Source organism: Oncorhynchus tshawytscha, linkage group LG07, assembly GCF_018296145.1.
Source record: "Oncorhynchus tshawytscha isolate Ot180627B linkage group LG07, Otsh_v2.0, whole genome shotgun sequence".
In the NCBI taxonomy this organism is placed as follows: domain Eukaryota; kingdom Metazoa; phylum Chordata; class Actinopteri; order Salmoniformes; family Salmonidae; genus Oncorhynchus; species Oncorhynchus tshawytscha.
This window is the reverse complement of record NC_056435.1, coordinates 36,077,524-36,103,617: the sequence shown is the minus strand read 5'-3', so window position 1 is coordinate 36,103,617 and position 26,094 is coordinate 36,077,524. Positions and strand designations below refer to the sequence as shown.

Here is a 26,094-nt window from a genome sequence, read left to right as displayed (position 1 = left end):
ATAATGTTCTCCCTGGGACTTGATTTCTGACCTAATTGTGGGAGCGTAGGCTACGTTTCTATGGACGCCCATCTCGCCTGCTACCTGATATAGGAATAATCGACAGCAAAGGCCAAAATGCTCTAGCTCAACATCCAATCTAGAATATGAGGGTCCTCTGGATATTATACATTTAATCAGCACATAAATCCAGGCGTGATGCAGCAATTTTGTGAGGGAGAGGACAGCGAGATGGATTAATAGGCCTGGAGATTTACGCAGGCACGATCTGTGCTGCTTTGGTTTCTAAGCTTCAATCAGGTTTTAAAATGAGAATGATAATGGTATTCAAATAAAACATTCTCAATTGACCATCACAGCAAGAACTGGCCCAAGTCTCAACACTGGAGCACGCAGCCTGGTCTCATAGACTAAACATAACATAGTAAAGTAAATTCGGGACACTCAAAAGAGTATTATATTTTACGTTTGGTATGGTTACATAAGACAGAAGGTTATTTAAGGCAAAAACGAAAGTTGGGTGGTTGATGGGGTGTGTGTATAACACAAATGTTTATTTTATTTATTAAATTCACTCCCTGTACTTGCTTCCCGTTTATTTCTGTTTATTAACTGTCAATGTTTGTCTATGGAGATTGCATGGCGGTGTGCTCAATTTATACACCTGTCAGCAACGAATGTGGCTGAAATAGCCAAATCCACTAATTTGAGGGGGTGTCCACATACCTATATAGTGTATGTATTGTGCATTCAGGTTCAATTTGAGTTTGTTTTTCTTAAAAATGTATCACAACATAACACTAACTCTTTACACTCATTTTCTATGGGCTGATTACTTCTAGGAAATGTAACTAAAATGAATATGACTTCAAGGGGGATATACTCCAAAGCAGGATCAAGGAGTTGGCTAACTAACTTTCCTAAATATTCAGAAATATATTTTTTTCTTCCTGAAAGTGTGAAATGGGCATTGTCTAAATGACTCTCGAACCAAAAACACATACTGTATCTACGTTTAGCTTTCTTAATTAAGCAACATCTATAGTTATTTCTGGTTGTTTATCAAACTTAGCTGGCTAACTAATTGATCCTACTTTCTAGTATACCCATCAGGACTGTACAAGACAACAACAATAACAATTAAATGAATAAAAAAAGCAGTATGTTTGTACAGATACTTTTATTTTCACTTTGTGGGCCCCAGTTCTATAGGCTCCCATAAGGCAGAAGCAAAATTACTCCACCAGTAACTGCACACTGAGAACAAACACACTTCTGGAGAGAAGAGGATACCTGGGACATTCAGTAACTGCACACAGGGCAATGTACAGTATGTGTATATACAAAACAACATCAGCGGCAGAGGAAATACTGGCAGACACAATAAAGATATAAAAGTGTGGACACACATAATCACCTGGAATGGCGGAAGTATAGGGGACACAGAAGAAAGTCTCTTTTCCCTTTGTGATTGAATATCTTTGTGCTATAATTGCTATTATAACTGAAATATAACATTTAAAAAAAAATGTATTTAAAAAAAAACATAAATTATCAATAAATACATCAACAAGATATAACAATGAAACAATGAAAATATTGCATTTCTAAAACAACTCATAATTTTAAAAAAAATGTGGCTAAATGTTTTGCCAGTGAGGGAAAATGTTGTAGTATTGAGTATTGAATTGAGTCAACAAAGTAAATTCTACATTGATGTTAAGAGACGAGAGAGAATGGATAGCTACTTTTTATAATATATTGTAATCTAGATACAAACAGGTTGCCTGGCTGTCTGTAGTTTGGTTCCCTTCAGGCAGTAGACATACGCTCTGAGATGAATGAGAACAATAGGTGATGTTACTCTCCTCCTCACAATGATGTACCATTACTGTATTCACAGTACGTTAGCAAAGCGCCTCAACAGGTTTGCATTCAACAGGTACACACCAAGCATTATCCCTAATCATGGTACTCAACATCGCATACATGGCTCTCCATATTTGCTTAGGAACATTCAAGAGTGAATGCTAGGCAAATGTTAACTTTTTTTTGTAAAACACCTATACTTTTTTAGTTCAACACATAAATATATATATTTTATAATTATAATAACTAATATCATTATAATTTATGTATTTGGTTACAAATTTGTATTGTTGTTCCTTTGTGGGTATTTCTATCTATCTGACAGTGGAAAATAATAACCCTATAAGATTGGTCCAGTGGTTAACAAAGTTGGTACATGCATTGATTCGCAGGCTCCATCCGGTGATGTTGATCTAGTCATCATCGTCGTCTTCATCACTGTCCTTCATGGATATGCCAGACATCCCTCCTTCTCTCACCGACGCCGTGGCCTCCTCCAGGGTCAGTCTGTTCCGCACCGTGTCATACATCTTACTGTTTAGTGTGGAGTCCAGGACGCCCTGCAGCCGGAAGTCACGGTACTTTTTCTGGAACAAGAGAGTAGAGAGGGTCAAGGCTGGGACTAGCACACAGATGAAACATTCTCAGTCAGTTGCTAAGGCAAGAGAGGACATGAAGCCAGGAATGCACTGCAATGTTTGGGTGAATCTCGACTGTTTAGAGTGGACTCCTCTCCTTGTCTCCATCTTAATCATTAAAGAATTTAATTAGTGACAACAATTTCCCAGGCATCACAATGCTTTCACCTAGCATGTGTTTTTTTAGATCAGGAAAAATGTAGGAGTGGACAAACGGAGAAGAGGACACTTAACGGTTCACAATATTTGACACATTTAGCAAATTATCCACGTGTAGCATGTTCCCCAAAGAGACATCCCCACAAACAGGGGTTGTCTTAAGGACATTCAGCAACGTTCCCATTAGGTCCCTTAAAGGGGTTTTGGAGAGATGTTATCCACGGGACATTCAATGACGACAAGTAGCCATTTCATGATGGTCAAGGGGAAGTCCCATGATGCTCTCAGAAGAACGTTCTCTGCGGGACCTTTGTGAATTACCCTTTAAGTTCCCAGGACTTCACTGAGAACCATGTCAGGACCTTTTTAGGCCATTCTCAGGACTTTTATTTGATGTAGATGGTCCAAAGGGAAGGTTCTTTGAGGGACCTTTGTGTAGTTCCCTGTAAGTCCCTAGGATGTCACTGAGATCTATGTCACAACATTTTAAGGACAATCACAGGACTTTAACTTTACTTGTCCTTAGGACGTCGCATGACGGGCCCAAGGAAACGGTCTCTGAGGTACCTTTGTCTAGTTCCCTGTACGTCACTGAGGACCATGTCAGGATCATTTTAGGACGTTGTGTTTTTTTGTCACATGATGGTCCCAGGTCTTTGAAACCATTATAAGTAAAGTAATTAAATTATATGGGGTTTTTAAAGGTAAGTGGTACGCTGTTAAGCTAAAATATTGTTAATTAAAGATTTTTACACTATGATTACATTTGACATGATCACTCAGTCCTGACAAAATGACCCCACCTGGGATTTGAACCTCTGGATTTGGGGTATGCTGATAGTAACGTCAAATTAATATAATTAGACGTAACGACTGGGTCAAAACATGAGAAAATAACTAACAACCAGCCGCTTGGGTAGCAACTTCATAATGCAAAAACAAATGTACTTGTTTTTTTACTTAACCTTTAATTAATTAGGCAAGTCAGTTAAGATCAATTTCTTATTTACAATGACGGCCTTCCTGGCCAAATCCTAACGACGCTGGGCCAATTGTGCACCGCCCTATGGGACTCCCAATCACGGCCGGTTGTGATACAGCCTGGAATTGAATCAGGGTCAGTAGTGATGCCTCTAACACTGAGGTGCAGTGCCTTAGACTGATGAGCCACTCGGGAGCCCCAGCAGCCATGACTCATTCAAATAATATTTAATATGCAGAAATGTCATTAATATTTTTATAAATATGTTGGCAAATGATTTATTCGCCTTGGGCCTCAGAACAGCCCTTGGAGGGAGTTGTCACATGATAATTCCTGGGTTATCAGGCATCATTGCTTAAATAATGCACACTCTAGAATGCCCGTCAAGCCAATCAGAAACGAGTATTCAACAATGCCATGGTATAATTACCTATAATATACAGTGGCAAGAAAAAGCATGTGAATCCTTTGGAATTACCTGGATTTCTGCATAAATTAGTCATACAATTTGATCTGAACTTCATCTTAGTCACACCAGTAGACAAACAGTGTGCTTAAACTAATAACACACAACTTATTTTCTTGCCTACATTGTATACATCATTTAAACATAACTTCTCCAAAAGCTAATTGGACTCAGGAGTCAACTAACCTGGAGTCCAAATCAATGAGATGAGATTGGAGATGTTGGTTAAAGCTGCCCTGTCCTATAAAAACTCACAAAATGTATGTTTTTTATTCACAAGAAGTATTGCCTGATGTGAACCATGCCTCAAACAAATGAGATCTCAGAAGAACTAAGATTTGTTGACTTGCATAAAGCTGGAAAGGGTTACAACAGTATCTCTAAAAGCCGTGATGTTCAGTCCACAGTAAGACAAATGGTCTATAAATGGAGAAAGTTCAGCACTGTTGCTACTCTCCATAGGAGTGGCCGTCCTGCAAAGATGACTGCAAGAGCACAGCGCAGAATGCTAAATGAGGTTAATTAAGAAGAATCCTAGTGTCAGCTAACATCGCCGTCTATAATACGAAAAACACTAAACCAGAATGGTGTTCATGGAAGGACACCACAGAAGAAGCCACTGCTGTCCAAAAAAAAAAACATTGCTGCACGTCTGAAGTTCACAAAAGACCACCTGGATTTTCCATAGCACTTCTGGCAAAATATTCTGTGGATAGATTAAACTGAAGTTGAGTTGTTTGGAAGGAACACACAACATGTGTGAAAAAAAAGGCACAGCACAACAACAAAACCTCATCCTAACTGTAAAGTATGGTGGAGGGAGCGTCATGGTTTTGGGGCTGCTTTGCTGCCTCAGTCAGTGTTGCCAACTAATTTTCAGAGGAAGTTCCTAGTGGCAGGTCGATTTGTTGCTAAATGACGTTGTGATGTCATTGCGTGATGACGTAATAACGTAAAACTGCGTCATTACATAGAATACACAATGACATTAGTCAAATTGATATAAACACAACATTTTATATGATCAGATATTTTTATTTTTCAACACAACACATTGAATTTTTTTAACAATCACACACTATTGAACAATTAAATTGTACATATTTTCTTTTTAACTAGTAAACCTACACATTCTGAACAATTATAGTTTTAGGCAGCATATTGGTAGTTAACATGCTACCTAACTGATCAACAATAATAGACACAAGCTAATAACAAGGTATACAGTTGAAGTCGAAAGTTTACATACACTTAGGTTGGAGTCATTCAAACTCGTTCTTCAACCACTACACAAAGTTATTCTTAATAGACTATAGTTTTGGCAAATTGGTTAGGACATCTACTTTGTGCATGACAAGTAATTTTTCCAACAATTGTTTACAGACAGATTATTTCACTGTATCACAATTCCAGTGGGTCAGAAGTTTACAAACTAAGTTGAATGTGCCTTTAAACAGCTTGGAAAATTCCAGAAAATTATGTCATGGCTTTAGAAGCTTCTGAAAAGCTAATTGACATAATTTGAGTCAATTGGAAGTGTACCTGTGGATGTATTTCAAGGCCTACCTTCAAACTCAGCGCCTCTTTGCTTGACATCATGGGAAAAATCAAAAGAAATTAGCCAAACCTCCACAAGTCTGGTTCATCCGTGGGAACAATTTCCAAACGCCCGAAGGTACCACGTTCATCTGTACAAACAATCAAGCAAGTATAAACACCATGTGACCACGCAGCCGTCATACTGCTCAGGAAGGAGACGCGTTCTGTCTCATAGAGATTAACGTACTTTGGTGCGAAAAGTGAAAATCAATCCCAGAACAACAGCAAAGGACCGTGTGAAGATGCTGGAGGAAACAGGTACAAAAGTATCTATATCCACAGTAAAACGAGTCCTATATCAACATAACCTGAAAGGCCGCTCAGCAAGGAAGAAGCCACTGCCCCTAAACCGCCATAAAAAAGCCAGACTACAGTTTGCAACTGCAATCGGGGACAAAGATCATACTTTTTGGAGAAATGTCCTCTGGTCTGATGAAACAAAAATGCTCTCTAGCAAACTTCAGACGGGCCTGGACATGTACTGGCTTAAGCAGGGGGACACGTCTGGCACTGCAGGATTTGAGTCCCTGGCGGCGTAGTGTGTTACTGATGGTAAGCTTTGTTACTTTGGTCCCAGCTCTCTGCAGGTCATTCACTAGGTCCCCCTGTGTGGTTCTGGGATTTTTGCTCACCGTTCTTGTGATCAGTTTGACCCCACGGGGTGAGATCTTGCATGGAGCCCCAGATCTTGGGAGATTATCAGTGGTCTTGTATGTCTTCCATTTCCTAATAATTGCTCCCACAGTTGATTTCTTCAAACCAAGCTGCTTACCTATTGCAGATTCACTCTTCCCAGCCTGGTGCAGGTCTACAATTTTGTTTCTGGTGTCCTTTGACAGCTCTTTGGTCTTAGTGGAGTTTGGAGTGTGACTGTTTGAGGTTGTGGACAGGTGTCTTTTATACTGATAACAAGTTCAACAGGTGCCATTAATATAGGTAACGAGTGGAGGACAAAGGAGCCTCTTAAAGAAGAAGTTACAGGTCTGTGAGAGCCAGAAATCTTGCTTGTTTGTAGGTGACCAAATACTTATTTTCCACCATAATTTGCAAATAAATTCATTAAAAATCCTACAATGTGATTTTCTGGATTTTTTCCCTAATTTTATCTGTCATAGTTGAAGTGTACCTATGATGACAATTACAGGCCTCTCTCATCTTTTTTAAGTGGGAGATCTTGCACAATTGTTGGCTGACTAAATACCTTTTTGCCCCACTGTATGTCAGGAGGAATGGGCCAAAATTCACCCAACTTATTGTGGGAATCTTGTGGAAGGCTACCCGAAACGTTTGACCCAAGTTAAACCATTTAAAGGCAATACTACCAAATACTAATTGAGTGTATGCAAACTTCTGACCCACTGGGAATGTGATGAAAGAAATAAAAGCTGAAATAAATCATTCTCTCTACTATTATTCTGACATTTCACATTCTTAAAATAAAGTGGTGATCCTAACTGACCTAAGACAGGGAATTTTAACTTGGATTAAATGTCAGGAATTGTGAAAAACTGAGCTTAAATGTATTTGGCTATGGTGTATGTAAACTTCCGACTTCAACTGTATGTCCTTTCCTATTGAACAAGCAACTTAACTCAAATAATGATGTGTGCGCTAGGCATCTCTCTCCAGGTTGTTGTGCTGCTTGGCTGGATAGCTGCTTACTGGTTTCCTCCAGATATTGCCACTGTTCTCGCTCACACTGCAGTACACACTGCCACCATCAGCTATGTATCTCCGCCAGTTCCAGAAAGTCCACTCCTTGCATACGTACTGTAAATATGATGAATCATAGATTGGCAAGGAAATCCACTTCATCTTCACTGTCCAACTGCATTGTCACGGAGCTGGAACCAGCAGAAGAGGATGGAGTGGCCTTAAATCTGTATGCTGCTGTGGTGCCAAACTGCTGCTGAACTTCACCTGGTAGCTTATGCTGGTAACAGGTATCACCAGCCAGCTTCAGTCCATACCGCACCAGGAGTATGGAGTTGAGAGTGTGCAGTGACATTATATTTCTTAACTTCGACTTGACCACACTCATTTGGCTGAATAACCGTTCAACCTCTGCATTTGATTGTGGCAAAGAGAGGGCAGCGAGTGCAGCTTTGCACAGTTCTTCAAATGGATTTGACCCAGAAGAGTCCGTGTAGTTATTCACTTCACTCCAAAATTCAACTGTATTTTCAGTACCACCTAAACAGATGGATGTTTCTCCATTGGGAAACAATTTGATCAATTGTTTGGGGCTGGTACCCCAGTAGCTCAGCTACTTTAATCATTTCAGTGGTGCCTTTATTGTGCTTTAGTGTTTCCTTAACACTGAACAAGGCCATGTTTCACAAGACTTCTAGGTTGTCTGGGAGCCTTGCTTACAGCTCCTTGCTTATTAAAGCAACAATGTAGTTGATGCACCGTCTCCGAATGACCTTTTTGTTCTCTGGCGCAAGACTGAGTTGGTACACCATGCTCTCTAAAATGTATCAAGGTGTGGTGATGGACTGAGATGTCCATCAATGGCATCCTTCAGGACATACATTTTTGCCATAGGGTTGACTACTCTGCTGCAAATTGATATTAAGAGGTGTACCAGATTATCCAAAAGCTTGACAGGATCTGTTTGCTCTCCCTCAAATGACTTCACTGCAACTTGTACGTTGGACAGGATTGATTTCAAGAATGTCAGGTACACATAGTTGGTCTTGTCCACGTACATGGCGTGGAGCACATCCGCCATGTAGCAATGCTCACTGGCCTTGGTCAACTCAAAGTGGAGTTTCAGTTCTTCCCACTGGCTGAATCTACGAGTTACCGCATGCACAATCGATAGCCAACGTGTGGCACACACGTTGGTGACCTGCAGGGGTTTCTGGCCACAATTAATGGTGGCATACACTGCTTTGTACACCTCGCGCCGTTTTGGGGAAATGGAAAACCAGTTGTAGGTTTCCCTGATTAAGTACTCAACACTTCTAGGGATGGTTTCTTTGGATGCTGCACTGACAGACAATTGTAAAGACTGGTACACACAGGGGATGAGTACCAAATTGGGCAATGCACATTCTTCCTTTAAAATCTTGTGCACCCTGTTGTGCACCCCAGTTATCATGGACGCATTATCAGTGCCAATACCCTGAAGATTCTCTTTTTTAAAGTTACACTTCTCAAGAAACTCAACTAACGCCTTTGCTATTGATCTGGCAACGCCCCCTTCCAATTCAACCAGCCCGAGAAATGTGGACACAACGGTTCTTTTTTTAGCACTGAAATACCGAATCACCACACCCAGGTATTTCGAGACACTGACATCAGTGGACTCATCTAAAAGGAGACTGAACTTCTTATCCCCCACATCTGATGTTACCCTTTTGAGAAAATAAGGAGCCAGTACTCCCCTAATCATTTCTGTGCACTTGGAAGTTGTTGCTGCCAGAGAATCTGAAAAGGCAGCTTTGCAAGCCATACCTAAATGGTTGCATGCTAGCAGCGAACAATGCACCGCAAATGCCATTGCCATAGTAGCATCTGAACTTTTGCAGTTATCCACTTTCTCAACCAACTGTGGTAATGTAGACTGTGTTGTGGCGTTGTACGGTTTAGATTTAGATTTATTTATATGCTTTGCTGTAACACAATGTTTTTTGAAGGCATACATTTTTGCAAGCATATCTGATTTGCAGTACGTACTGTATGCCCGACAATCATCCCCAATTACTGGCTTCAGCCACCCTTTAAATTCAGGTACAGACGCCCACTCTGTACTTCTGGCTGTACAATTTTGATTGAAACATGTTGAGTGACGTTGTAAGTTCTGTTCAAGATCAAACATTTGTGACCAACTATATTCATTGGGTTTGTCTCGTCGAATGCATTCTACTGCTGCCAGAGTCAGCCAACAATGATTTGCAATTTGCTGAAATTGCTGCAGGCCTGCTGCTGCCTGTGCACGAGCTGAGCGCCTGCTGCTGACGTCACTCATAATGCACTTTTGCAGCCAGGCACGTATGTTGTGACTGAGTGTGTGACAGGGAAAATTGTTTTTGTGTCATTTAGAGGGAAAATGCGTGCATTTTAGCGTTTGAGTCACTTTTCAAAAGTTGCTAAAATACATCTTTCAAATACAAAATACAAATACATTTTTTAAAGTAGCTAAATTTGTTGTTAGGTGCTGTTTGAAAAAAAGTTGCCAGGGTAGTCTGAGAAGATGCTAAATCTAGCAACAAAATTGCTAAATTGGCATCACTGGCCTCAGGGCCAGTGCTCAGGGCTTGTTATCATCGATGGAAAAATAAATTCCCAAGTTTATCAAGACATTTTGCAGGAGAATATAAAGCTATCTGTCCGCCTATTGAAGCTCAAAAGAAGTTGGTAGATGCAACAGGACAACGACCCAAAACACCAGAAGTAAATCAACAATAGAATGTCTTCAACATAAGAAAATACACCTTCTGGAGTGGCCCAGTCAGAGTCCTGACCTCAACCCGATTTAAAATGCTGTGGCATGACCTTGAGAGCAGTTCACACCAAACATTCTAAGAATATTGCTGAACTGAAACAGTTTTGTAAAGATGAATGGTCCAAAATTCATCCTGATCATTGTGCAGGTCTGTTCCGCAACTACAGAAAACCTTTGGCTGAGTTTATTGCTGCCAAAGGAGGGTCAACCAGTTTTTAAATCCAAGGGTTCACATACTTTTCCCACCCTGTACTGTGAATGTTTACATGGTGTGTTCAATACAGACATGAAAACGTATAATTGTTATTCGTTTAAGCAGACTGTGTTTGTCTATTGTTGTGACTTAGATGAAGATCAGTTCAAATTTTATGACCAATTCATTCCAAAGGGTTCACATACTTTTTCTTGCCACTGTATATATGGACTTAGAAAATGAGTGCCATCTGCACTGTTATTTTAGTTATTAGTTAATCTGACTATTCTCACATCATTGATTTAATTAACTTATTTTAGCTATTTGAGGTTTTTTTTCTTCCATATTGTTGTTTAATGTTGGTGGGGCATATTTTAATGTTACTCCGGAATCACTATAATAAATATAATCGCTTTTTTGTGTATTTTTAACAGAGCTGAGATTTACTTTGAAGTGAAAAGTGTAGGAGTACAGGTGAACTCAGTCATTGACATTAACTTGGTGTCGTAGCAGGAAGATCGGAATGCAATGTAATCATGTATGCCGAAGTGGATCCAATATGTACGTTGAAAACATAATGTTAAAAGCACTTTTTGTGTGGGTGTCCCTAACATTGCCAAAAGACAAAGAGCTGTGATTGGATAAGTGATTCACCAATCAGGGCCCTTGATGGGCCTAGCAACAGTAACAAGGAGTGAGGTGAAATGAAACTAGGGTCCGGTTGCCCTGGATAGAGAGTTACATTTTGTGTGGGTGGGACGTTCCTTTGCGCCCATCAGGAACACGCCGTGTACGAGACAAAAACCTCATGGGGACCATGACACAACGTCCTGATGACTTTAGGCTACAATTTTCTGACGTTCCGGGGACATCCTATTGACCCATTTTTGTACTAAATCATCTGGCACTGAAACTATATGTGAGGACAGATCCCATGCATATACAGGCCTCATCAGTCTCTGAGAGAACAGAAATAAATGTGTGACATGACATTATGCTGGTAAGACTTGTTACTGTTCACACTGCACCAACATCACACTGAAATATTAACACGGGACAGAGAAACAATGGTTGTCACTACTAGGCTTCCTATCAAGCCATGAGAAGGTACAGTAGGTCACAACTCATTCGATATGGGTCACAGATTAAGAGAATATAAACATTTTATTTTAAAAATGAAATCATGTAATTCTACACTATTTGATTGTGAATCTTGATATATTACTTTGAATGAATGACCGATTGGTTTGGGATGCCCTGGAACAGGCCTACTGGCTGAGCTTGACTTACCTTGACTACTCTGATGAGGATCTTGAGTTGGTAGACATGGAGCTGTAGGTCCATCCGGTCAGTCAGCCACATACCCAGGAGGTTCATGGTGCTGGTGTACCATTGCTGCAACACACAAACACAACTGTCTCCAGCAAAACAAACACACAAACACACACGTACACACACATAGACAACCAGAATACAGAACACACAGAGCAGAACCAGCATTTCATAGTAATTTACACAATTTGCCCTCTCTTTCTCCTGTCATCCCCCTCTCATTCCATCTCTGTATTTCTCTCCATCTCAACAACCCTCTCTCAGTCTCTTTCACTCACTCATTACCCTCTGACTAACTGACTCCCTCTTGCTGCCGCTCTCTCTCTCTCAGCTGAGGGGAGAGTGAACTGGAATCACCTCTTCTATAACCGGAGTAGCTATAGCTGAGAGGCTCCAGATGTTTATCTGTGGGCTGAGTCCTGTTTGAAGTCTAATTGATTGGTAATGATCAGGGCAGGCTGATGCTAATCAGAGTGGACTAGCGCTCAACCGTCAGGCAGAGACAAGAAAGGAGAACATATCTGGGATGACTCTTGAGTTTGTGTTGCTGGAACTTTCACACTGTCAATGAGAGGCCTTCTGCTGTGTCCTTTTTTACACTCATGTGCAAAAAAGACTGTCATGAGATATGAGAACAATTTTTCAGGCCACAAGGCACCTTCTCTACCAGGGAGCTAGATAAAAAGTAGCTATCAGTATACAGTACTTCATGTTTCAAGAGAACATACCCCAGTAGGTACAATAGTACATACATCATCAGTTCCTTTTCTAGATGACAGTGTATGGCAGGGATCATGAACTAGATTTAGCCGCGGGTCGATTTATTCTTGATTGGATGGTCAGGGGGCCGAAACATAATTACAAATAATTTGTAGACTACAAATATTTGACGAAAACATTAACATTTTAATCCTTGCTTACATTTGTATACGATCACATATCTTGCTATTATGTGTGGAAATAATTCCCTGACTTGGGGGGCCAAATACAATCCACAGTGGGCCAAAGTTGGCCTGTGGGCCGCCAGGTGGGGAACCCTGGTGTATAGCTTCTCCCTGGAGTTGTGCTGGGGTAAGTAAGGGTACAACGTAAAGGCCTTCTCTGCGGGATGAATCACTGTGGGAACCTGCTGCATGTGTACCACTGTGGCAGCTTCCTCTCTGCCGCTCTGTGCCTGTGAAGGAATCGCCATGGCAGCAGGGCTGTGATCTCGCCCCTAGCACGACCCCACGCCGAGAGGCCAGGCCTGGTGTGACTGCTCTCGCTCTCCTCTTTTCACTCTGCCCTCCTTCCATCTCTCCTTGTCAGCCTCTCTTTCTTTCACCTTCATAACCTCTAAATAGGATTATTGTTTATTTAATGTTTTAAAACTTTAATTCAAGTAAATGGCAAAAAGCACAGGCATACCCTTTGTTAGTTTAGGATCTGGAAGAAAATAAAGCGGATCCATTCATATAAACTGATCTATAACAGCACTTTGGTCCCCAATGCTTTATGCTAGAAACAAGCAGTAAAATATCTGGGAAGAAGTGACACAGATGCATATGATGATGTCATTGTTTAGTTTCTTTTACATTCAGAGGCTGAGCTACAACCTTCTATAGACAAGGAGACAAAAAATGCACTTTGCTTGGGAAGTAATCTAATTCTGTCACTATCAATTGATTAAACTATTCACTTTCTGTACAATAGAAGATGTTGAAACTCAGGCAGCTTTTAGGGAAACACTTGTTACCTACACTTCTTAGGTTAAGCCACAGAAGAAGAGTAGCCAGCAGTTAAAGCTTACATTTTTCTGCGTCGGTAGGCCTATTCTGTCTGGGGTGGAAAGGTATGCATAACTTTTGAAAGTAACCCATCATGCTAAGATTCCTAATGATGTCTCAGATTGTATTATTTGCAAACAGGGACAGTTTCGTTGCAAACAATCACTGATTTGGCATTGGAGAAATATGATAAGATGAACACATAGGCCTATCTCTCAGTCCATTCTTAGCATGTAATTTCAGTAATTTGTGTGGTATTAAAAAAGATTCTGCTAATATGTAAAATAACGTAGAATTGCAAGAGATTTTTATTAAATGCAATTTTTTCTCGGACCTTCAAATATGATGATAGATTCATGCAATACTTTAACTACGAAGGAGATCTTTCCACCCCTATTCTTGTCCACGGTGGTCTGCAAACCCACAATCTTCTGGTCAAAATTCCTGCGTTGCCATGTAATGCTTACAGGACAATGAACAGTTGGTAAAACTGCATATCTAAGGCTGTGGTCTGTCCAAGAAGTGAGGGTAAATGTTATCATGTCCTCTAATATCACCTTTATATTTGAATGATTATTTTGGGTATACGGGAGGGTCATTTGTTTTTTCAAACATTCAGGGAGGGTTTAGGTCAAATATATTTAGCTGAAGGGAGGGCAATCCATTTTTGATTTCAGGTCCAATTTTTCTTTTTGTGTGTGTGTGTGTGAGGCGTGGTGCTCAAGGGAAACTCAGAGAGTGACAGACTCTGATGCCAGGCTTGTGAAATGAACAGTGATGGCACTCTTGCTTTGTTCCACTCTGAACAGACTAACAAACCCTAACAAATCTCTCAGAACAGATGAACACACCCAGGCACTCACTCTTTTTAGGCTCGATTGGGATCAGCAGGAGGCTAGCAATAGCTGACAGCCAAAATAAGTGTAATATGACTCTGAATATATAATGTCATAAACCAACAGGGATCAAATCTGTGACACTGTGACATTCTATCAAGTTCCATCTGATATTAGGGATTGGATAATGAAGGTGGTTTTGGATGGTTGTGTGTCTTTGCGTGTGTGTGTGTGTATATGTGTGCGCCTACGGATGGGGGTTCCACTGCTTCATCACACACATACAAACATCTGCAGGTCCCGAAGAGGGGTAAAGAGCTGGGAGGCAGTGCAACCTCCTGCCCCCTGCAACACCAACCCCCCCACGCCCCTCCACCACCAAACACCACTACACACAACACCCCGCCTTGAACCTGGTGTTCACACTCATATATGACATGTTACAGGAAGCCATAACGCCTGGCAGGGGGGCAACCAACAGAATTCAGTGCAAATCTGCATACCCCTCCCCTCATATCCCAATGCATACACACATAAACACATACACCAGTCCCACTACGCTTTTGCGAGACTAGAACAGAGGACTGGTAAGGGGTCGGCTTAGGCCTTTGTCCTGGACCCCAAAAAACACAAAAAGCAGGAATGCTGGAGCAGAGGCGGGGGCCCTTCCATGGGGGGTATAGGGGGATTACAAGCAACCTGTGACTCTGCCTCTTTCCGCCCTTGCTGGTGGTGATGTGTGTGTGCCTTTGTGTGCAAAGGTCTGTGTGTGTGCATGTGATTGTGTATGTGTCAGTGCTACAGACCAGATTGGATCTGGCCTGATTGAGCTTGGATCTTATAGTAGGTGTGGTGTGTGTGTGTGTTAGTGCTCCACAGATTGGCCCTGGTTGGTGCAAGGCTGGGGTGTGTAGTAAGTGTCCTGCTGGGACCCAGCTGTGTCTGCAATTAGCGGGAGGCATGGAATGATGATTGTTGCCGCAACGATGCTAATGCAAAGTGACAGGCTTACATTTAAAGGAGGGGAGGCCACTGTGTATCACAGAGACATTACGCACCAATACTTTTCCTTTTTAACACTCTCTCTCTCTCTCTCTCTCTCTCTCTCTCTCACACACACACACACACACGCGCGTGCGCACTTGTGCATTCACTCAAGAACACACACAGCCTCTGCTCTACAAGCTCCTTAAAATAAAAACAAAACAATCCTCAAAAATCCATTAAAGAGTGGTAGGGCCGATCAAAGGCACAACCTTTCTCCAGCACTCCCGGCCAGGGTGTCTACAGGGCTTTGTTAGTGGTTAAAAAGAGCTGTCCACACTGGTCTCCTGGCCCAGAGAGAGCTGGCAGCCAGGGCAGCTAAATTAGGCCCCCCAGCGGGCGGCTGAGGGGAGGACCCAGGGGTTGCGAAGTCTTTAAATCTGACTACAAGACATTATGCACTTACGACAAAGGGGCAGAGTAATCCTACCTGCTTGCTTTTCAACGCTGCTGCTTGCCTGTTATTGTCTGCTTTATAGCTCCTGAGAGGAGGCCCATTGATGACAGAACTCAATTACCATAGTAACTCACACCGGTGACCCCCAGGTCTCCCCCACCCCCCAAAAGAGCTGATCCCATAGGTAGTCCGTCCTTTCACAGGAAGCTGACGGCCCTATGCCGTGTCCCTCCACGCTGGCTGAGCACCACTGCTGCTGTGGCCCTCAGATCCTGCCAGCACCCTGCGCTCCGCTCACACCGCTCTCCTTTCTACTTCTCTAAACATAGAGCGCAGCACTCTGAAAGGCAAAATTGAAATAAAGTTTCAGGCTCAGCAAGTTTATGGGCTTCAAACTGTTCTGATTGTGCCGTATCTACAAAGGAGAGGCCGGCCAACGATTCACACGCTTCAGCGCAACCTTAAGTGGAACAAAAATCCTCTGTGTGTGCCCAACCACTACTAAATCACTAAGGTAGTCAGCCTTTCCTTTTAAAGAAATGTGAAATAAGTAAGGCTAACAATAAATGTTCTGTGCATATGTAACACAAGACTGACATAAATGTTTATATCAAAGGAAAGCAAGCGAGAACATTTTCCGTTGCAATCTGAGTCTCTTACAAAAACACCAGTCACATTACACTAGTTAGTGTCAGTTGAACCGATTACAGTGTCAAAATAAGAGTACTTTACAAAAACATGGTTAAAAAAAGAGAGAAAGCGCATGTTCTGAGGAACTAAATGGTTGGAATTGTGGACTACACCGCGCCATTGAGTAAACACACAATAAAGGACAGAAAAGCTCAGTGAATAAAACCGAGCAAAGGCCTGAGCAAAGTGAGCCATACTCCTTTCAAAAGGCTGCTTAGAGGTGGATTCAGGGGCTCAGAATGATGGGTAAAACACTTGTGGACTTCAGACTATAGGGGGAACGAAATGGAATAAGCCAGCAAGCACTTGAGGATCCCGCCGAGCACCTGAATGGGAAGGAGGGGAGGGGGGAAGAGAGGGGGTGCAGAAGGTGAATGGCCTGCCTTTTGGGACCAATTTGTTTCTTTTCACCCTTTCCCCCTGCCTCTCCGCTGACAGATGTACAAAGAGGGACCCGCGCTGAGCCTCTCATCCACATGCACCGGCAAGCAGCTGTCACTTTTGTCAGACAAGTTAATCAAACAAATGCCACCATACCTCCCTTTCGATAGAGAGCGAGAGACAGAGGAAAACAGAGAAAGAGAGAGAGAGGAGAGCGAAACAGAGAAAATGGTGTGTGTGTATGTGTGATCAACCAATCCTGTCACCCCCCTTCCCCCAACAGGAGGACTTGTCCCACTCAACATAAAAGACAGCTCCATTTAACTTCCATTTCCCTCATCTTATGTTATTCATCCATTCCTTTCCTCATTTGGTGTTGACCACTGACATGGACCTCTGGCCCTCTGGGGTGGGTCAGGAGGGATTTATGCCAGAGTCCAAGATCACAGTGAGGGTAGATGGATGGATGGATGGGGGGAAACAAAATGCTCCCTCAGTAATTATAAAGAGTCTAAGCTGCTTACAGACGTCATTAAAAGGAAGCGAAACCTTTTGACATGTTTTCAACAGTTGCATTGAGTCTATATACTACCTGTTTGTTATCCTTAGTCTTGTTTTATTCTGGCCTTCTATCATCCAGATTCTTCATTATCCATTCCAAAGCCTCTTTTCACCATTGGTTTATATCGACATAAAGAGATTATTAACTGGCATGAAAAACAATAAGCATTGCGTTCATAATGAGATGTATCATGGCTTTACATGGGACAAATGCATCTTACTCGTGCTATTGGATTCATACACAATATATCTAAGACTGGCATGCATTGTGTTAACACGTCCTCATCCTCCTAAAAACATTTCATCAACCATATTTGTGACTACGTAGATTTTCCCAGAGTCAATGACGCTTTTGTTTAAATAGTAAACATGTTTGCTTCTCTTTTTGTAAATGTAATTTGATATGAAGTTAATCCAATTGATAAAGGAAGATCAACAACACAACCCCCCCTCATGAATATTGTATAGTATTCAATAGGGCAAATACAGTATTTCATTCTACATGATGTATTTTTTCACAGTAAAAGTGAAAAACTAAATCCCCAAAATGAAACCCTGACTGGTAAACAACAGAAACAACAACCAAAACATGTGCTTTCTTTTCACACCCTAGTGTAAATAGGAACACACGCATGTCTGTCCCAAGAAATTATACTATACATTCATTGCATTATAAAAAAAGTTAAACAAATATATAGATTACAAAAACTAAAATACAATGTATAGCTAACATTGAAAGTTTGTATTTGTATTTATTCTGCAGCAAAATTAAGGCAGTTTATACCATTTTAAAAACATTACAATACATTCACAGATTTCACTACACACTGTGTGCCTTCAGGCCCCTTCTCCACCACTACCACATATCTACAGTACTAAATCCATGTGTATGTATAGTGTGTGTGTGTCTGTGCCAATATTTGTGTGGCTTCACAGTCCCCGCTGTTCCATAAGGTGTTTTTTTATCTGTTTTTTAAATCTAATTTTACTGCTTGCGTCAGTTACTTGATGTGGAATAGAGTTCCATACAGTCATGGCTCTATGTAGTACTGTGTGCCTCCTATAGTCTGTTCTGGATTTGGGGACTGTGAAGAGACCTCTTGTGGCATGTCTTGTGGGGTATGCATGGGTGTCTGAGCTGTGTGCCAGTAGTTTAGACAGACAGCTCGGTGCATTCAACATGTCAATTCAATACCTCTCATGAATAGAAGTAGTGATGAAGTCAATCTCTCCTCCACTTTCAGCCAGGAGACATAGCCATGCATATTATTAATATTAGCTCTCTGTGTACATCCAAGGGCCAGCCATGCTGCCCTGTTCTGAGCCAATTGCAATTTTCGCAAGTCCTTTTTTGTGGCACCTGACCACACGACCTTGTAGTCAAGGTGCGACAAAACTAGGGCCTGTAGGACTTGCCTTGTTGATAGTGTTGTTAAGAAGGCAGAGCATCGCTTTAATATAGACAGACTTCTCTCCATCTTAGCTACTACTGCATCAATATGTTTTGACCATGACAGTTTACAATCTAGGGCTACTCCAAGCAGTTTAGTCATCTCAACTTGCTCAATTTCCACATGATTTATTTAAAGAATTAGTTGAGGTTTTGGGTTTAGTGAGTATTTTGTTCCAAATACAATGCTTTTAGTTTTAGAAGTATTTAGGGCTAACTTATTCCTTGCCACCTACTCTGAAACTAACTGTAGCTCTTTGTTGAGTGTTGCAGTCATTTCAGTCGCTGTAGTAGCTGACGTGTATAGTGTTGAGTCATCTACATACATAGACACTCTGACTTTACTCAAAGTCAGTGGCATGTCGTTAGTAAAAATGTTAAAAAGCAAGGGGCCTAAACAGCTACACTGGCGAATTACTGATTCTAACTGGATTATATTTGAGAGGCTTCCATTAAAGAACACCCTCTGTGTTCTGTTAGACAAGTAACTCTTTATCCACATTATATCAGGGGATGTAAAGCCATAACACATATGTTTTTCCAGCAGCAGACTATGATCAATAATGTCAAAAGCTGCACTGAAGTCTAACAAGATAGCCCTCACCATCATTTTATCAACCAATTTCTCTCAGCCAATCATCAGTCATTTGTGTAAGTGCTGTGCTTGTTGAGTGTCCTTCCCTATAAGCATGCTGAAATTATGCTGTCAATTTGTTTACTGCCTTGTATCTGTTGAAACACATTTTTCCCCAGATGTTTACTAAGGGTTGGTAACAGGCTGATTGGTCGGCTATTTGAGGCAGTAAAGGGGGCTTTACTATTCTTGGGTAGCGGAATGACTTTAGCTTCCCTCCAGGCTTGAGGGCACACGCTCTCTAGTAGGCTTAAATTGAAGATGTGGCAAATAGGAGTGGCAATATTATCTGCTATTCTCCTCAGTCATTTTACATCCAGATTGTCAGACCCCGGTGGCTTGTCATTGTTGATAGACAACAATAATATTTTCACCTCTTCCACACTGACTTTATGGAATTCAAAAGTACAATTCTTGTTTTTCATAATTTGGTCCGATATACTTGGATGTGTGGTGTCAGCGTTTGTTGCTGGCTTGTCATTCCTAAGTTTGCTATATCAGTGGGCTTTGTGATGAATGAGCCATCTGATTCATTGAATGAAGGAGCCGAGTTGGCCTTTTCACCCAAAATTTCATTTGAGGTGCCTCAAAGCTTTTTACTGTCATTCTTTATATAATGTATCATTGTTTCATAGTGTAGTTTATTTTTTATTTAGTTTAGTCACATGATTTCTTAATTTGCAGTATGTTTGCCAATCAGTTGGGCTGCCAGACTTAATTGCCATACCTTTTGCCTCATCCCTCTCAACCATACAATTTTTCAATTCCTCATCAATCCAAGGGGATTTAACAGTTTTTAAAGTCATTTTCTTAATGGGTGCGTGCTTATTAGTTACTGGAATAAGTAGTTTCATAAATGTGTCAAGTGCAGCGTCTGGTTGCTCCTCATTACACACCACAGACCAGCAAATACACTATATTAGGCCCAGCCTTTGGAACTTTGGTTTTCCTACATATGGCTAATATATTGTGATCACTACATCCTATCCTACATCCTACCACTATCTGCAATATCTAGTATGTTGACTGTAATCTCCTCAACAAAGAAACAAAGCAGGGTCATCACTCTTGGTCTAACTAGAGCCTTCAAACCTTCATTCTCTCGTTTCTGTCCTTTAGCTTGTTTATCTGGCTCTCCTCTCCGTCTGCCTGACCCACCCTGGCTCTCCTCTCCGTCTGCCTGACCCACCCTGGCTCTCCTCTCCGTCTGCCTGACCCACCCTGGCTCTCCTCTCCGTCTGCCTGACCCGCCCTGGCAGTTAATTTTGCGTGCTGCACAAGAAGCTCAAATTGATTAAACTGTTCACTTGGCTCTGCGCTTGGCGACAGGATCCTGAAAAAGTGGTAAAGTGTCTAGGACAGTGAAGTGGTATTGCAGCAGGTCTGTCAGTTATCCTCCTCCTCATCATCACCACAAGCACAAGCCAGCAGCAACATCAACAGTAACAGCAGCAGCGCAATCTCAATCGAACCAAACCCATCCTGCTCTCCCCTCCATTGCCCTTGGCAGTCGTGAACCCATTCCCTGCGTGGCGATTAAAGCGTTTTAACTTTGTCATAAAGTGCAATCTAGCAGATCTGATAACTACCAAGGTCAACGGAAATACTTCAAATCAATCAATGAGCTGGGCCCTAATCCCCAGGAGGCAGATTAAGTCTATAATTGACCCATGTAATCCGTGTATCTGTGGTTGGCCAGGAACAACTGAACCCAGTGCCGGCCGGGCACCATGCCTCCCAAAATCTCCCAAAATGCACTGGAGGCTGGAGGCCCACACCAGGCAGCTAGCATATCAGTGCAGTGCTGGATTTGGCCTTGACTAAAGAGATGGCTGTTTTAATCACAGATCTCTGGGCCAGCCGCATTAAGTCGATGAGCGTTAAGCACAGCTGTTTTAATCCTCTTCTCTTCAGCTGTTCTTTCAAGAACTACCAGAGAGGAGGAGGGGATATGGGGTGAAGAAAACAAATTATTTGTTCCTCTCCCCCACACACTCGCTCACTCCATCCAGCTCCCACCCTTTCCCTGCCCCTGAACTTAACAAACTTAGCCATCTGACTGCGAGTTTCATCTCTTTAGCACTGTATACAATTTGGTGCCGCTTAGGCAGCTTGGAAAAATAAAAATTGCTCCTCTGTAAAACCTATAGCACATCACAAAAGCCATCTGTACTTTGAGAACAGTCCTGAAAGATTAATCATTACTGTTGAATAATACCCGCATCACTCTCCCCAAACACAAAAACACACACATACAGACATACACACACACATACACAGACGCACAAACACACACATCCAGTACACCTGTCCGAGCCTCAATTTTCACAAACAAAAATGTATTATTAAAGAGATCATAGAATGATTGGATTCATGGTGAGGATCGTGGCATGTAACAATGGCCTGAATCAAATAGTATTTTTCTTCTCACTGATTGCAATAACAATTCAGATTTTTTGTTGTTGTTTTACCCTCTTGACATTGGCACAGAGCTATAGAGCTGTTGTTACTGATGTTATGGTTTACCAGCCCCCCCTGCCATCCAATCTGTCACAACATAGGCCTTATTCACTTTCTAATATGTCTCCAATCATAATTCATTTCTTGGGTGTTGTTGTTTTCCGAACATATTAACTTATGCCCATATGGTCAGTCTGATGTCAAACGGCATCCCAGGCTAAAGTCAGTGCTTCTGACATGTATTTAAATGAAGTGAACCATATCCTTATTGTGTCTGATATGACATCTACTGACGTCTTGAAGAAATCCATGTCTCCACCCTAATTAACCCTGAGGGGACATAAGGTATGCTTCCAGATCAACTGGCTCCAAAACACACACACATGCACAATTACATTTAAACCCTTGACCAAATGTCATCAGGACCCAAGAGATTAGGGTAGGAGAAACAATTGAAAACAGACATTTTCCTTAGAGGAACGTCTTATGTCGTTACTCCTCAGAGCAGTTGCTCAGGTCTAAGGCTGAGGGTGGGTATTAGAATGGAGTCTTAGGAAGGGTTCAGGCCACACCCATACCACTAAATCTGACCTTAACCTTTATAGGGCTAAGACACTCCCTCCACACATCTGATTGGTCTTTTGGCTCCTTCTAAATCATCTATTCTAAACGGGCACCAAATGTACCAACTCAACGTGGGACGTAAATCATTGCAGGTCAAAGGGAGATCAAAAGACAGAAGAGAGAATTTTGATCTTTGGTTTTTGTCTAGATGTGGAAAATGTACATGAGGGATATTAATTTATAGAGGCATTGTGTGATTTGAAAAGTAATCGCCTCATGATCAGCAGTACAGAGAATAATAATGTTATTTTCAAGGTCAGCATCTCAATCTCTTAATTTGTTTTATATTATGATAAAATAGTACAGGATTTAAATCTTGCCTTCTGATAATCTATTATGGGATGACATCAAAACACCTGAAATGCAAATCAATTTCATATTATGTTTAGGTGGATATCATGGATGGGTAGCATTGTTGTTTTATTTCTTGAAAATAAAAATATCCCAGCAAAAAAGTATTTATCCAAGATAAATATATTTTGATTACACTTAACTTTAATATTGGCTGTTCACCTGTTTTTTGTCTTAGAAATAACATGGTTGAAATGGTAATAACTTCATGAATACCTAATAATTATGTTATAATTTATCCCCCCCCCAAAAAACCACATGAAAGGTCTAGTTTAGTCAAAATTCAGTTTTCCTGTGTTTTGCATCATATTGTACAGCTGATAAAACTATTTGATTAGTGTTATTTGCTGATAGTTGCTGGTTGAATATGCAATCTACACAGGACCTTCTAATCAGCAGGTTTGCACGGGAGGAAGTTTACGCTTTCCATGGTGTAAATTGGTTAATAGACCAACAACAAATATAGTTCCAAACCTCTCTGCCAATAACAGCTATTTTTCAGTTTTCCCCTCCCAGACATTCCGGGCAAAATTCTTGCTTGAGAATTTGTTTTTTTTTGCAAATTTCTTTGCCCATTTTAACATAAATCTATTAGAGTAAAATTCTTAATTGTTACCCAGAAATGATTTTATATTGATATTAAAACGGCTGTATTGGGCCTTTGGTTATGTCTGGCAGGATGCATATTTTGTTTACAGACAACAGCACGTGCTACTTTAGAATTAGTTAAAGAATAAATGATTATCCCTGGAAATAAAAGAACAAAACAAACAATCCCCATCCTTATTTTTACAGAACAGATGCCCCCCCCCCCCTCTCTCTGTTTAAAAGTGGTATGATCCCCATGTTCTTTAGTCCTTTCTATAAAGTGTTATCGGGGGTGTCGGTGAAGGCAGACATTTATGTCTAATAAGCAGTAAGGCTGAAATTATATGTTCCTAGACTATGTTGTTTGGGGGAGCATCAACATTTGGGCACAATTTTGACAGCTTAACAATGTGGAGATGTTGCAAAAACCGACTAATACTCAAAGTATTAAAGTATTTTAAGAGCTATGTAGAGTAATTCAAACGATAGTGTCTGTTTTGGCAACATCCCTGCACTCTTGTGCTGTCAAAATGTGTCCCTGAGTGGCGCAGTGGTCAAAATTACTACATCGCAGTGCTGAGGCGTCCCTACAGACTGGGGTTCGATCCCAGGCTGTGTCACAGCCGGCTGTGATCGGCAGCCCCATATGACGGTGTACAATGGGCCCAGCGCCTTCCGGGATAGGGGAGTGTTTAGCCAGGGGGCTTCCCATGGCTCATCACACTCTAGTGACTCCTTGTGGCAGGGCCGGTCGCATGCAAGCTGACTTGGTTGTCAGTCGAACTGTGTTTCCTCTGACACATAGGTGTGGCTTACTTCCGGGTTAAGTGAGCAGTGTAATAAGAAGTAGCATGGTCAGACGGGTCATGTTTCAGAGGATGCATGACTCGACCTTTGCCTCTCTCGAGCCCATTTGGGAGTTGCAGTGATGAGCCAAGGTCATAATTCGGGGATAAAATGGGCAAAAGAAAATAGGCTTGTGACCAGACCACCCTGAACATGTCTGATCTTGGTAGCTAACCAGGGTCAGGCCTGGTAGTACTTGGACGGGAGACCACCTGGGAATACCAGGTGCTGTAAGCTTTAAAAAAAATGTATGGGTTGAATCTCGAGGGAGATGGGCCTTGCTAGTAGATGTACACAGAAAGATTATTTGACTCTGAATCATGCCACTGGACATAATGTGTTAAAACAATCTGACATGAGAGATAAGTTCCATTTCAAAATATATAGCTAGGTGGGAAAGTGTTTGCAAAGTAAAGCTGAAAGAAATGTTGAAAGGCATTGTGGTTCAAGTGAGAAAAAGAAATAGATGGAAGGAAAGGGAAAATACACAGAAAACCAAGTGAACCAAGGGTGTTTTTATGCTTTTTGATCCCTGAGCATGAACGCATAGAAACAGCAGCAATCACGCCTTGGTCATATTGAGCAGAGCGACAAGAAAAGGACAACATAGAGGAGTCCTACAGCGCAGCAAGACACCTTCATACGCCACAGTACTGCCAGAGGGAGAACAGATAGAGAGTGACATATATGTAGAGAGAGAGGCCTCTGCTATAATCAGAAAAGAAATGCTCTTCTGAGAGAAGACGATACAAGCCAAACAGCAGGTCAAAGCAGCAAGAGAAACAAACATGGAGAAGAGACACTTTCACTCAGAGAAGACTGATAAGATAGAAGGCAGGTCATGCCAGCAGGCCTTAGGGGAAGCCACACACACACGCATATAACACCCACCCTCACACGCGCACAGGTGCAATCTGAGGCTCTCACCCCAAAAAGAGTAGTGGACAAATTGGTCAACATGCATCAGAGGATTATTTAGATAACCAGGTTTCGGGCTATTCCTTAAGACAGTGTTCTCTTTTCTCATTTCTCCCCCCCACTTTATTCACTCTCAAATACAAACTCATTATATTTCTCTCTTTCCCTTTCTTCCGTTCTTTCTTTCTTTCGCCCCATCCTTCCTAAGCCCTCATTACAATAAGCCCTGGGTCAGAGGCCCTCCTTTCTGTTTGTCGTTCCTAAGAGGAAGATTTAGTTGGAGGAAGCCCTCATTGTCAAAATGGGACAGTTCCAAATGTCTTGTATATAGTCCAATGTGGGGGACGGGTCAGCAGTGTGTGGGGAACGGGTCAGCAGTGTGTGGGGAACGGGTCAGCAGTGTGTGGGGGACGGGTCAGCAGTGTGTGGGGAACGGGTCAACAGTGTGTTGGTGGACGGGTCAGCAGTGTGTGGGGGAACGGGTCAGCAGTGTGGGGGGACGGGTCAGCAGTGTGTGGGGAAACGGGTCAGCAGTGTGTGGGGAAACGGGTCAGCAGTGTGTGGGGAAACGGGTCAGCAGTGTGTGGGGAAACGGGTCAGCAGTGTGTGGGGAAACGGATCAGCAGTGTGTGGGGACGGGTCAGCAGTTTGTGGGGAACGGGTCAGCAGTGTGTGGGGGACGGGTCAACAGTGTGTGGGTGGACGGGTCAGCAGTGTGTGGGGAACGGGTCAGCAGTGTGTGGGGGACGGGTCAGCAGTGTGTGGGGAAACGGGTCAGCAGTGTGTGGGTGGACGGGTCAGCAGTGTGTGGGGACGCGTCAGCAGTGTGTGGGTGGACGGGTCAGCAGTGTGTGGGG

The 26,094-nt window shown here is 42.0% G+C and overlaps 1 protein-coding gene across 12 annotated transcripts in view; it reads right to left on the bottom strand.

Annotated features, from left to right (window-relative positions):
• Window positions 1-1,161: 1,161 nt before the first annotated feature.
• LOC112255258 (calcium-dependent secretion activator 1) overlaps window positions 1,162-26,094 on the bottom strand; it is a 180,363-nt gene continuing 155,430 nt past the window's right edge. For all 12 annotated transcript variants that reach the window (XM_042324355.1, XM_042324357.1, XM_042324354.1 and 9 more), the window contains 2 exons: window positions 11,650-11,754; window positions 1,162-2,456 (listed from right to left, as the gene is read on the bottom strand). In XM_042324355.1, the coding sequence (XP_042180289.1) occupies window positions 2,283-2,456; window positions 11,650-11,754 (279 nt within the window). In that variant the 3' untranslated portion in view covers window positions 1,162-2,282. The remainder of the gene's footprint in view (window positions 2,457-11,649; window positions 11,755-26,094) is intronic.